Source organism: Melopsittacus undulatus, chromosome 1, assembly GCF_012275295.1.
Source record: "Melopsittacus undulatus isolate bMelUnd1 chromosome 1, bMelUnd1.mat.Z, whole genome shotgun sequence".
NCBI classification, from domain to species: Eukaryota; Metazoa; Chordata; class Aves; order Psittaciformes; family Psittaculidae; genus Melopsittacus; species Melopsittacus undulatus.
This window is the reverse complement of record NC_047527.1, coordinates 16,917,194-16,932,124: the sequence shown is the minus strand read 5'-3', so window position 1 is coordinate 16,932,124 and position 14,931 is coordinate 16,917,194. Positions and strand designations below refer to the sequence as shown.

The 14,931-nt window shown below is 35.4% G+C and overlaps 1 protein-coding gene across 3 annotated transcripts in view; it reads right to left on the bottom strand.

Annotated features, from left to right (window-relative positions):
- CSMD3 (CUB and Sushi multiple domains 3) overlaps positions 1–14,931 on the bottom strand; it is a 604,683-nt gene that overhangs the window by 96,358 nt on the left and 493,394 nt on the right. For all 3 annotated transcript variants that reach the window (XM_005150930.4, XM_005150931.4, XM_031050517.2), the window contains 6 exons: positions 13,130–13,254; positions 9,671–9,767; positions 8,666–8,770; positions 4,170–4,288; positions 2,038–2,107; positions 222–338 (listed from right to left, as the gene is read on the bottom strand). In XM_005150930.4, coding sequence (XP_005150987.2) covers positions 222–338; positions 2,038–2,107; positions 4,170–4,288; positions 8,666–8,770; positions 9,671–9,767; positions 13,130–13,254 — 633 coding nt within the window. The remainder of the gene's footprint in view (positions 1–221; positions 339–2,037; positions 2,108–4,169; positions 4,289–8,665; positions 8,771–9,670; positions 9,768–13,129; positions 13,255–14,931) is intronic.

Here is a 14,931-nt window from a genome sequence, read left to right as displayed (position 1 = left end):
CAGAAAATTGTATTATATATGTTAGATGAAAAAACCAAGAACCTTGTAGATTTTCTATTCTGGAGTTTTCTTTCAAGGCTTTGATAACTTCCTTAAATTAATTATAGTTCTTTTTTTTTTTCTTTTTCCCAATATACATATTCACAATGTTTGAAAAACTAGGTTCAGGTTTTTGAATCTATAAAAACCCTAACAAATTAAATCCACAAAAGAACACATACCAAAACCAACAGGCAGCTTTATTGTCCATGTGCAATCCAAACTGCTAGGATAATTGCCAGGAAACCCAGGGCTGAGGATCACTCCACTGAAGTCTGACATGGCTCCACCACATTGTGCTAAAAAAAAAACAAAAACCAGACATTTCTTCAGAGGAGCAGAATGAGCTAAAAAATTATCCATAACACTGAAGACTCTTCCAATATTATTAATATCATAATAAATATTTTTAAAAACATACAAACATTCCTTCACCAGTATTTGTAAGAAAGTAACTTACAAGTAGGCACTTCAAAAATACAGATACACTCTGAATTGACTAGGCTTTAACTTAGGGGACAATATGCCTGAAAAGAGAACAGATTTTTAATCAGTACTCTGTCCTCATGAGCCATCCTTGTGAACAGGCAAGGAACACATATCAATCAGCTCATAGCAACCTCGACACAGCTCCACATCAGTTTGTAAAGGAGCACCTTAATAATGTAAGATAATGTATTTTAAACAGGTTCTGTACTCAGTGTTTTAAAAGGCCTTTAAAAAACTGCATTTGTATCCTGCTTTTCCAAAAATTAGATAAAATGAACAGATTTAGAAAATGTTCATGCATTCACAGAATCATAGAAATATATATATTTCTGTGAATTGAACAAAACACATATTTTTGTTTTGCTTTTTTTTCAGGCATGGCATCAGTGTATAAAGGACCTTACACTTCAATATTAGATATTAAGATGTTAATACTGCTCAATACAATTTTGTGTAATGTTTTTTTCCAAGTAACAGTTGCTACATTCTTTGAAACAATTAAAAACCATTACTTGCAAAAAAAGAAGGAAAAAAAACCCCTGAAATTTCAGCACAGCATCCTTGTCTTCAGAATTTACACAGAGCAGTGCAATTTTCATATCAGACTTTCTAGACATATGCTATTGCATAATGAAGGAAACTGAAGACTAACCCCTGAGAAAAAAAACTTACAAATATCTGAATCTTGTTGAATATTTATAAATTTTAAGCTGAAGGAGCTCAGTACCTCATAGGAGGTTTTAACAACTCACAGGATTAAGAACAGGATTATACAAGGCAACTCAAGAGGATACATAATCTGATTTGAAGAAAAGTATAAAATCTTTAATGAGGTCTGCATCATCCTGCTTTCCATACATTAAACATTACAAAGATAGGTAACTTTTGCTGTTAAGAAGCTGGAAAAGGGGCATTTCTATTCAGTGAAAGAGAATGCAGATGGAAAGGGTTTACATCACTCAAATTCATTCATCATATGAAAAGAGTATATTTGAGTGCACTTCAGATGTTTTATTCTGGTTTCTGGCAGGCTTCCGGCAAGCTTCCACTGCTTCTTCCAATAATATTAATATGGTCATGTATGTAGTTTAATTTGAAAAATAATGTATCTTCTGAAATTGAGCAGACATGCCCATGCTGAACTTATTAGAGATGAAAATGTAATGTTATTTCTGTTTTAGTATTTCTGTTACAATAATCACTCTGCTGGGGAAATGATTCATAAATATATTAACTATGTTTGCAAGAGTCTATGGAGGTCACATCACTGATAGTGAGTTGATGATATATTCTGACTAGAACATATTTCAATCTTTCTTTTTATGATTGGACATTTCAGAAAAGGCTTGCCAAAATAACTGTGCAGCATACTTAGAAAATCTTCAGCTTAACTGACCATTTTCACTTCTAATTAAGTTCTTCTAGTTCACCCTATTCTTTCTCCTACATCTACCTTAATATTACTTAGTCTTCTTTCTCATTTTGGTATGTTTAAGTAAGTTTACATACCTAAACATATTGGAATCGGATAATTCCATCTTCTTACTGGTCCAGGCATACAGGTGATATGTGAATGTCCCTAAAGTGACACAATATTTGATAACTCTTATAATAAAAATACACACAGTGTATTAGTATCTCAAAAATATATTTGTAATTTAAAACATCATTGAAATATGTAAAACTAATGAGATACAACAACTTTATTGTAAATTATACCTTCAATACAGCAGATAAGACTGCAATGTTAACTGACTGTTAGCCAACTAGATAATTGTGTCTGTCCTTAATGTTACTTCTAACAGTGTAACAGTATCCAGATGAATTCTATAATACCAACTTCAGTATAAACCAAGGGTCTGAAACAAAAAGCCTAACTGAAGCAACCATTACATTTGCATCATTTGTTGAACTTGATAAAAATATATGAATTATATATGTTATGCAGTACTGACTTTACATCTTAAATTCCTAATACCTATTCTAAATGCAGTCATTATCCTCATTGTAGAAACGGTCAGCTTAAGTTGCCAAATGTTGAAATATTCAAGAAAATTTCACAAGATGTGTGCTTTTACAATAGAGCTGTTATGATTTCAAGGCAATCTGCTACAAGCGAGTTCTAAGACCCACTGTAAAGATGAGTGGCAAAAACATAGTATATAAGCTACAAAAATAACATAGAGGGAAAAAAATTTACATCTGTGTTTGCACAGTTCTTTATTTCAGGCACTTACTATGATTTGTCTGCTTACATACTTGCAATTAAGTATGAAACTAAAGAAAAAAAATTAAAAAAATAATTGATAAGTCATTCCCAGGAATGACCAGCTAAAATAAGGCAAAGTAAAAAGTAAACTTCAATAGTCATTGCCAGAGCTGAAGTCAGAGAACATTTCAGTTAATTCTTGAAATGCTAGAAGGCTGCAGACATGATTAGGAACTCTGTCTTGAAGGGGAAACTGGGAAACAGGTCCCAAATGAAAATGGCAGTTGAGAGCTGGAAGCAGACAAGTTTGTTTAGGTTCTATCACAGTCCATATACTGCAGGGTTTTTTTAAAAATATCCAGAAAAGTAATTAAATTACTATTTTTGATGCAGTATGTTTGACCCCCCTATTCAGGTATTCACAGACTTATGGAAAAAGTCATATAAAATAAATGTTTGAAATTATTAGCTTTTTTAAAACTATAGCTGTCAGTTTGACACTCATCAACATGTGTTGCAGGCCCAGAGAGATGTTAAGGAATAAAGAAAGGTATGTAAGCTATTCTTTTGCTATTTTACTCGGAAGGTAACAATAACTTCATTAGCAGTTAATCATGTGCTGTTATATACAAAATATTTTCTCTCTTTAAGACTTACTAAGCATGGGTAATGTGATTATTTTCTCTCTTTTTACACTTTCAAACAGCTAGATAAAGTGGAAACTGTATGGTCTTCAGAGTCACACATGAGAAAACATTGTTGCTGAAAACAATAACCTATCAGTTGAAACTTCAGTCCTTTCAGGGACTCAGGTGGAAAGAATACACAGCTTTGGACCAGTCTGACAGTGTAGTTGTACAGATTTTTTAAAATATTCTCAAGAACTTTCTTACAGGCAGACAGATTCCTACTGGTGACTTACGATCATTGCATTGCCCCTAGTTATACTTTTGCCAATGCAAGAGCATAGCAAATTTTCATGGCAAAAATACACCCCAAGAAAATACTTAAAGAAAGTAACTGACACTATCTGATTTACTAAGAAAAACAATTATTTCCTTCCCTTTAGTTTGTTTTTATTCCCCCTCTTCCTCTTTTCTCCTATACATGGAGAACAAAAAAAATCTTTAATGGATAATTACTTAAGTGATTTAACTTGATTTGCCAGCACTTTTGCTCAGCTGTGAATACCAAAGATGCCATCAGTAATAAGAGAACAACCTATAACCACTAATATAGAGCCATACACTTCTGATGGAATAATCAGACAGTTGCTAATTTAACGTTTGGCAGAAAAGCCTACCAGTTCTGCAAGGTTATCACATGTTCAAAACTTCTGAAGAATTGAGTGCCAATTTCATACTGACAGACCCAAACATAACCACTTTAAAAGAATTAAAATGCACTACTTGTAGTTGAAAACTTGGCTCACCTGAAGAGAATAGCCCTGATCACACTGGAAAGACACCACATCACCAACCATGTATCTGTCTCCAACTTTAATCCCATTGCTTGGGTTCTGTGGTTCAGGACAAGAGTCCAAACCTATAGCTGTGTAAAGTTGAGAAGTTTAGACAATTTAAAGAACATAAAATCTGGGTTTAGATTCACACAGAACTTTTGTGTATGTTGTACATAGGCGCACTCTATTGATATATTTTAAGAAGCTCTTGAGTACCAGCAGTTTCTCTGGGGGCAAGCAACTAGTGAACTATTTTGTACCAAATGTTATGTAAAGAGAAAAACTTTCTTCCCTGAGTAAAGGGAAAGGACAGAAGAAATTAGGGTGGCAACAAACACTTCACAATAACCTGCAGTCTCAACTCAAGCTCTTCTCTAAATTTCCACTGCCTCCTGGCTCAGACTCATTCATTTTCACCTGCAGTCTAACTCCTAATTATAGCCACCTAATTCAAACTGGGAGCACCCCACTCTTCTTTCTCAGCATCTGTTCTAGGGAATGCTGGCCAATACCACACTAAGTGCAGAACACAGAAACACCAGGGTGAAGTATAACTGTTCATCTGCATTCAGTTCTTCAGAGGTCTGACTCTACTCTTCCATTCACACACATACAGAGAGTAAATATTTACATCAAGTTTCACCTAATCTGCTACTTGTAATGGAATAGCTGTAGAGTCATAACACTAATATTTCAACTTTCTGATTGCAATAGAAGCTGGTTGGCCAAAAGACTGCATGCCTTTTTAACAGTTATTCAAAAGAGAAACAGATTCTTCATTACATCTACCCAGGAAGATACAGAACTCATGGCAGTCCAGTGATGTTCCCACTGATTCGAAAAGGGGAAATGCCCCCATTTTTAAAAAGGGAAAAAAGAAAGACCCAGGAAACTACAGGTTGGTCAACCTTGAGGGCCTTGGTGCATGGCAAGATCATGGAGCAGATTCTCCTGGAAACTATGCTAAGGCAAGTAGAAAATAAGGAGGTGACTGGTGATTATTTCTAGCTTTAGCTAGTCTGGTCCTATAGGATGATTGTCCATGTGTGAAGGCATTAGATGAGATGATGAAGTACACTCTTCTATTTAGTTTTGCATGGCAGGAATCCACATTGCATCCTGTGAAACCATGCTTTAGTTCTGTGGTGTGAGTCACAGTGGTAAACAAACAGGGATGCCTTATATATTGCATTTTTCCACAGGTATTCTTCAAAAATATGTAATTATTTTGTAATTTGCAGTATAGAAATTTACTTACAAAGAACCTGTATTTTAACTTCAAAATAATCTTGACAACAATTTCTGGTTTATTTTTATTAAAAATTTATAGATTATATATTCCACAGATTTTATGGAGTTATAATGTTCACTTAATTCTATTCTGTCCTTTGAATATCATAGATTTTACTTCAATAATTCCCACATATGCACAATATGATGGTTAGTTTAGAGTGTATTTTTATAAAATGTACCACACATCACAGAAAATCTTAATAAAGAAGTCACCATAGTTTACTCTCCAACTACAATTCTTTACTTCCCATGACATTTCTGCTCTTAAAGTTTACATTTTTTTCCAGTAAAGATAATACATTTAGACATTGCAATTTCCTCACTCGATCCCAAAGTCTGTGTCCTGTTTTCATCTCAGATGGATTTAATATTCTTTCTAGTAACTGGTGCAGAGCTGTGCTTTGGATTTAGGATGAGAATATGTTCATAACACACCAATGTTCAGCCTGGAGAAGAGAAGGCTGTGTGGAGACCTCATCGCAGCCTTCCAGTATCTGAAGGGGGTCTACAGGATTGCTGGTGAGGGACTATTCATTAGGGACTGTAGTGATAGGACAAGGGGTGACGGGTTCAAACTTAAACAGCAGAGGTTTAAATTGGATATAAGGAAGAAATTCTTTACTGTTAGGGTGAGGAGGTGCTGGAATGGGTTATCCAGGGAGGTTGTGAATGCTCCACCCCTGGTAGTGTTCAAGGCCTGGTTGGATGAAGCCTTGGGTGATATGGTTTAGTGTGAGGTGTCCCTGCCCATGGCAGGGGGGTTGGAACTAGATGATCTTAAGGTCCTTTTCAACAGTAACTATTCTATGATTCTATGTTAGTTGTTGCTAAGTAATGTTTACATTAAGGACTTCTCAGCTTCTCATACTTCCCTGCCAGTGAGGAGGGAGTGGGATGTGGGGGTTGGGAAGAACTTGGGAAGATACAGAGCCAGGACAGCCAAAGGAATTTCTATATGATATGAAGTCTATTCAGTATACAAACTAGGGGGAAAGCTGGCCAGGGACTGCTGCTTAGGACTGGCTGTGTGATGGTCGGCAGGTGGTGAGCAATTGCATTGTGCTACACTTGTTTCATATAGTCCAATTATTATTAAGAGGGGAAGAAGAAGGAGTAGCATATTATCTTCCTTTTCTCTCCAATTAAACTGTCCCAGTGCATGAATTTTACTTTCCTTCCAAATCTGTCCCCATTCTAATGGTGAGGGGAAGTGAGCAAGCAGCTGTGTTGCCAATGAACATTAAACCACAACAGTCTATATAATGTTTTAATCACATATCTCTGTCACCTGCACATGCAAAGTTAATTTTTAATTAATTTTGTAAAACAGCATATTTTACTGAGCTTGTTAATTGTGTATCTACTGAGGGACATCAGTATTTCCTGAATCACAAATTTTCAGCATAAACTTTGGGTTCATGCACTCACACTGAAAATGTATTACATTTGTACAGATTCACACATATACCCCTGTATAAATCCATACATACATATACAGCTATTGTTCTTGGTATGTACCAGTACTTTAAATGATATACTGTGAATTCTTTTATTTAGAGTTGCAATTGCAAACCAGCAGTATACTACACACTTCTGTTATTTGGACACATAGAAATACACATGCAATTGCACTTTCACTAGATTCAGTCTCATTATACTTTGTTTCCCTAACTTTCTTCAGTTTCTTCCCCTCTGAAGTTGTAAGCAGCTGAAAGAGTATCTGAATTTCAATCCAGAATCAGTCTAACCTATAATTAATGCTTAGTTAAAGACAAGTGATTAGCTAGCAATTTTGGAATGCTGTGTTCTCCAAATGGCTAATCAGACAACCAGAGCATAGGATTTGCATACTGTAAAACTGACAAGAAGTAACCATGACACAATTATGCAGATCAGACACCAGCACCAATATGAGCAGAGGGAACTGCACAGCTGGGAAGGAAAAAAAAAATAAAAAAAAAATTCTGCAACAAAATATTAGTGACTGCCAGAATTCCTGTCAGTCAGCTCAGGCAATTTCACTGAGACAGAAAGCAAGTTTATAATTATAGCCTTTTCCACTGAGGTACTCAGCAATAATAAAAGCATTTGAAATAATTCTGCTGTGCTCTCACCAACCTGTGAGCATTTGTCATTTAAGACACACAGCTGCTATTTTCAGTTTATTCATTCTCTCATTTTCGCTGAAACTGACTCATTGTTGTGTCCTACACACACATATAAAATACATACTATATAGTACAAACATTATTGGGCAGAATTTGCAGATTTTGGGAGTGTGGGGCTGCAGAGATGGATCTGAGAGAAGTGATGAGGGTTTATACTAGCCACAGACAGTTCCAGCCAACTCCAGCTGACCTGCTGCTCACAGATGCATTCACCAGAGGAGCCTGTGGTGTGTCTGCACCCGTCAGATCAGCCTCTGTGAAAATGTGCATAAATGTCAGTCAGCACCAAGAGAGGAACCACAAGGCCAGAGCGACTGGAGAGAGGAGACTTCACTGAAGTACGACAGAGAGAACATGACTGCCCAGAGACTGCAGCCAAAGCAGTTGGCTGAGCAGTGGCTGGAGTCTGAGAGTCCACCCAAGCGGACATCAAGAGCCGGGATCCTTGGGACACTGACCCAGCCTGCTGCACTGCCCCTCCCTCACCATATGGACAGTATAGTGTTTGATGAGAACAAAAGACTGTGTCCAGAGGGAAACAGGGATGCTTTCTGTAAGGGTTTGTTTTGTGACTATATTTTTTCAGTACCAGAATCAGTAATTAATTTTTAAGTGGCAAAGAAGTTAAATAAAAATCCCCCAAATCAGTGTGCTGGTTTTGCCTGCAATAATTATATAAATATAGTCTATCTTGGGATCAGGATTGTCATATCCACATTCACTCCTGGCTGTTTTGTGTTCAGAAAAGCTTTTCAGAGAGCAAAACCAAATTAAAGGCAAAAGCAAGACAAACTAAACTTCGCAGCGCTTACAGTACAGCACAGCACAGGTTTCAAGCATGATATTGTTCATCATTAATTAAATGTGAATTTTATAAATTACTCTGAAGTAACGGTATGCAGATTATGTGCAATAGGACTGAATATTCCTCTTTCATATTGTTTAGGTACATCTGACGTCTGGAATCAGCAACAGATCTTCATTAATCTAACATGTTTGAATTACCTGTATACTCAAGATGAAATCCAGCAGCTGAAACACTGATATCAGACTGAAAATTTAGGTACAGATTATTTGATGTGCTGTTGAGAAGTGGAGGAATAGTTGTTCCTGAAATGAGAAATCAAAATATTACTGAAATGCACAGAAACTGAACTAAATACATAAGTGTGTGTGTATAAAAAGAGAAAAAGGGAAAGGGGGTAAGGGAGAGGGGAAGGTCATATAACCAATTCCACCATATTTTGCCATCATGGATGCTACCAAGTATTTGTCCAAATAAAAGTTTTATTACATTTTCAGTGCACCACAATATCACAGACATGAACTGTAGGTATTCAGGGAAGCAAGGTCTAATATAAATTTATATTACATGCTTTCATCCAGGAAAAGAGAAATATTCATAAGGGTTTTCATAAAAGCAAGAGTAAATCCTGTATATCAAGCAGCTCTTAACATAGTTTGTAGAGCTATTCTTAGAAATGTGGCTGATCATCTATTTGTTTTTCAGCACAAGACAGGACAACAATATTGTCTGTGATCTCATTCCATAGACATGAACAAAGTAAAAGAAAGGAAAATAAAACAAATTAAGGCAAATAGGACTGTCTTGTTTACCTAAAATAAGCATAAAGAATGCATAATTTATTTATTTTGCAGTTTCAAGAGGCATTTTGGTTTTAGATGTCTGTATTTCTTGACCCTGCCATTAAGAGTGATATCCAGTTTGGGAGCCTCTGAATGTTATTTCAATGTTATAACATTTTCAAATATCCAGCTTTCTAAAGTCTGCTAAGAGATGATTGATTAAATCAGAAAGAATACTACCCATTGTTAATAGGAAGAACAAACACACACACAAGAACTAGAAGTACAAGTTCATGGGAGCTAGCAAGATGCATCTACAAGCCCTGAGGGAACTGGCAGATGAAGTTGCTAAACCACTATCCATCATATTTAAGAAGTCATGGCAGTTTAAAGATTTACTTATTGTAAAATCTTCTCAGTCACCTGAATAACTTCCAAGCCTTGGAGCATTGTTGTCAGCACCATCATAAAAGTCTAAGGAATCCCAGTTGTGTTCTGTGGCAAAACTCACCACTTGCACCTATGAAGAAAAATGTGAGGTAAAGAACATAAACTTGTCTCCTCTGTATTCAAGCACAGAGGTGATTAAATTGTGGCCTCTACTGCTTCCAATCACAAAAAGTTGTGAGTTTCTCACATTTTTAAAGAGAATTGGAAACCATAATTAAGTGAATAAAACTGTGCTACAACATTGTTTAATTGCCAATTATGACTTATGAATCCTGTGACCTTACTGATAACCGCATATTACCTCTGGCAAGTCACGCAGCTGTGAGAATCATCTGGATATAGAATGATCCCCATATTAGAAGGTATCTCAGGGGAGGACAAAATTGTATCGTCAATTACTGCAGTTTTTTTGTGATTCTCTCTAGTTTATCCAGAGCTAAAAAAAGTCCCACAGTGATGCACATTTATTTGCCTGTCTTGCCATGTTCAATTCTGCCTTCAGGTAAGAGCAACCTCCTTTGTTTGGTTAGCTTCACCACTGACTCATCTCCTGAGGAGAAGCAGCCACTAGCATGGTAAAAGCAAATGGCAGAACATTCACTTAATTCCTTACAGAGGTGATAACATCCTTTCACTCATAAGGAGATGTAAAGTTGTAAGCGGATAGACTGCAAGAGGGAGGATATATCTGTTCTCATATAGTGAAAACACTCTCCACAAAACAGAGAAATTCCTGTTCCTGTTTTAGAGGGGAAAGTTTCTGGAGGTGTTTTTTTTATTTTATTTAGTGAAATAAATGTTCAATGAAAATCATTTAAAGAGTGACAGAAGCATGGATAAAACCCCAGCCTCTCTCAAAACAGTCTACCTTAGCCACTAAGTTAAAGAATCATGCTTCTTTTAGTGCTCTTTTCCTTCAACTATTCTTTATTTTTTTCCAAAATAGAATAACTTCAACAGAAGAAACAACCACCGGTTCCACTACAACTAGGTAATGAATTTATTTTTCTAGGTGAAATATATGACTTGGACTTTCTTCTATGTAGAAGGAAAGTTCAGTCTGGCTACCTGTTTCTTGGATGGGGGTCTTAAACACTGTACTTATTTGTAGGAATTGGTCAGATAATACAGGCAAAAGATGATTTTTATTTCTTTGAAGTGAAGCAATGGAAAGGCCCTTACTGTTAGCATGTTTTAGTACTTGGAGGAAGCCTAGTGGATCTGGTCTCAGAAAACTGTAAGGCATGGCTATTTATTTTTTGGTTCACAGGGTATTTAGATGAAACTTAGGTGTTCTCTCTGTCAGAAATATTTCTGAAGACACAGAACTGGAAGTGCAGGCATCTAGGAAACTTTCAGAGCAAAATTTGAATTATGAGATGTTTTGACTGTGTTTCCAGGGCCAGATTGCTGCTGACCATGGTTTTTGTATTTATCATAAGCCACCTAATTTAAAATATCTATTCTACTTCAACTGATGCTATTTGCTCTAACCTCCCCATGTAGTCAATAAATACAGACATGCCTTCAGGCAGTGACTTGGAGACAGAGTCTGTAGTAGATGTTTCGAATCATCTACTCAAGGTGTCTTTCTGCTCTAACTTCATAAGAAACTATGGTAGATTAATTGCGTTATACAAGGTATTTATGTTAGCTGCCTGAAGGAAGATTTGGTGCATGCTTCATATTTACCTAAATCTACTTTTAAATGTCTGCTTCTCAATTTAATATAAGACAGCTCAGCATTTACATCTGATCATAGTTTAAACAAATTCAACAATATAATCATACGCATTGATAGTGTTATACCTAAATAGCTTAAAATTCCATCTACACATTCTATAGAGAAATATGCATTGGTGATACATTTTTTTATCTCCTTTAAAGCTGGAAAGTGTCTTTTTTTACTTTGAAGGAATAAATATTGGTCAAGAATAATGTCCAGATATGTTATGCATTTACATAAACACAAAAACATTAGCTGCCACAGTATCTTGAATATCCACATTTGCACGTATTTTCAGGTTGGACAAAATCGGTCCACATTTTCAAATGCTGCCTCAAGTAGCTGATTTTGATAGTAATAATTACATTTTTACATATGTATATTAGTTTTTCCTTCCTATGAAGTGAAAAAAGAATTCTGACGACCATTTTTTTTTGTCACTAGTAACTATAAAGCAAAGCTTATTTGTGAAAGATAATGCAGTAAAAATGATACGATGACTTCTGACTTACTGATCCTGTATTCAGTTTACTATACCTGAGACTTTATCTTCCACATATAGCCCTGAAAATCAGATAGGATTCAAAGAATGAAGCATGAATATCATATTTAATGACTGTCCTGCTTTAGTTACAATATTAGACTTTCTAGAGATATAGTTAAAATAATACAGGGTATGCCCTGAAACTGCCCTGCTGTCATTACATTTATAGAAGTATAAATGAATGACTTATTCTGTTAGTGACAATATAAAGGAAGGATGGCTTTCCACTAGCTCAGGGGGAAAAAAAAAATAAATTGGGAGAACTAAAAAAAACCCAACCAAACAGTAAATATCTCTTTTCCTTGTGACTCTGGAGCAAAAGAATATCATGTACATTAGACACCTAACCTAAAATAAGTCAGTAATTTAATCAGTCTTTGATGAGAGATAATTCTTCCAAAAAGCAACAGTGACTGCCTAAACAAGGAAGTCAATTAATGTGCAATTTAAATAATCTGAACTATCCTCTCAAGTGTTTAACTTCCATTACTGATTGTGTAAGAAACCTTCAAGCTTTAGTCAAACATTTAAATGTAGTGGTCCTCAAAATCAATCTCAAAACTGATTTAAGTTATTAAATATTATTGTTAATGGACTTAGCTTAATGGATGCTTTGCTGCTGTCTGTTCCATGAAGTTCTTAATTTAAGTAAGTAAACAAGAATTATGCCAGTATATTAAAGGAGAAATTCACATCTCATGCTGAAACATACTGGAGCATCTTTATACCACGATGAACTTCCATAACTATAGAGTCAATGACAAGAGTTTCTAGGAAAACATTTATAACTTGTCCATTGAAACAACCTACTTACTTGCACTCTGTTAGAGGAGATTTATTCACTTTGGGGAAAAAAAAAAAAAATCACAGGAAAGCCTCTTGATTTCCTCTGGCTTACTAGGAGTCACTGACATATTAAATCATTTAAAAGTATTGGTGGTTTTCTTTAAAGCAAAAAAAAGTTACAAGTGTATCTTTTAAGATTTCTGTAGTTCTTACAACTTTTAACAACTGTTGGAATAAAAATGATGTTTAATAAATTCCACTGTGAGAATCATTAGTGGGATAGAAAAATGTATGAATAAATGATCTTTTCATATTCTTGCATCAGGAAAAACAGACTTAGATGTGATGATAAGAAGCAAATTACAAGTATACTTACTTGAATTCCAGCTCCCTCTGGTACTGTGATCTTCCACACACAATTCAGGTTGTTGTCATAAGGCTCAGGGTAACCAGGAGACAAAATGGTCCCTTTGCGCTTTGTCAGAATTCCACCACAGGGCACTGGAAGGAAATGTATAAGGCAAGAAAAGAAGTATGAAGCTTCAGAAGTGAGAACAGTTATTGTAAAAGCTTACACAATGTTCAGCATACCATGGCTGAAAACTTTTTTTAAATTTATGATACATTAAAAATTTATATTTGCCTCAAGAAAATAAAATCTTGTATCTCAAAATTTTCATTTTTTTGAAAAATGAAAATTATGTTTTCCTACTAGTTTTCTGCCTGGCAGAATCATGGTCATAATTCCCTTACTTATCTGACCTTCAAGAAAGTTAAAGCCAGTCTGTTATTTTTAGGGATCAAGAATGAAATTTGAATAATTATGAATTATATTAGTATTAAAGATCAAAACATGTTGTAAAAAATGGTATGTTCTTTCTTAATGTTGCTGATATGATGTTTTCTAAATAATTAATAAGCATCAGTCTCAACTGCTTTACTCATTGTGTGTGTGAATTAACCCATTGCAGACTATGGATCTATCACATTAGTTAGCAAATTGGTGTGTGTTTGCAAGACTGCACTCACTGTATCCATGCTCATAGATTAATAGAATCATAGAATCATAGAATTATAGAATAGTTAGGGTTGGAAAGGACCTTAACACCTAGTTCCAACCCCCCTGCCATGGGCAGGAATACCTCACCCTAGACCATGTCACCCAAGACTCTGTCCAGCCTGGCCTTGAACACTGCCAGGGATGGAGCTTTTACCACTACTTTGGGCAACCTGTTCCAGGGCCTCACCACCTTCACAGTAAAAAACTTCTTCCTTATATTTAATCTGAACTTCCCCTGTTTAAGTTTAAACATGTTACTCTTATCACTACAGTCTCTGATGAAAAGTCCCTCTCCAGCATCCTTGTAGACCCCCTTCAGATACTGGAAAGTGGCTATGAGGTCTCTAAGCAGCCTTCTCTTCTCTAGGCTGAACAGCCCTGACTTTCTTAGCCTGTATTCATACAGGAGGTGCTCCAGCCCCCTAATAAAAGTATTATGTGTGAAACAGAACAGAGGCAGTCAGTATCACCAAGTTTATCTTCTGAATATTCAACTTGAATGTATCTTGTCTAGATCATTCTGACAGGGACAAAGGATATTACAGCTTAATCTAGATAAAGATATTCTGTATTTTAGAAGTTGAAGGAAAAGATTAATGAGATGGTTTATCAAAACCATTAGAAGCTAATGTATCCCTTCTATGCAGTGCTACTAAGTTCTGAATGGATTTCATTAGATATAAATACAAAGATTTAGAAAATAGGTAGGAGAATGCAACTTATCTTAATACAGAATACTGTAGCTACATTTTGTGTGGTATATAATTAATAGAATCTGTTGGGAACTACATGGCTAAACTAAAGGTCACTGTCAAAATATTTCAATAATTACTCATAAAAGGATGAACAGACAGAACAATTGATGTCTATTATTTGTAAGGAAATATTCTAGTATTCACTAAAGTTAAGACAATTTAATACAGTCATGTCTACCACTTCAATTATCAAACTGATTTAGTTCAATGCAATCTTCATCTCTTATATGTTTTTATCACCTTTATTGGCACAGTAATTTTCACACATAAGGTGACCTGTAACCCTTTCTCAGTTCAGCTTGCCTAGAGACAAATAGCTTTGTCTTCCATAGGCTAAATTGCATACTAAAATATCAATAATAT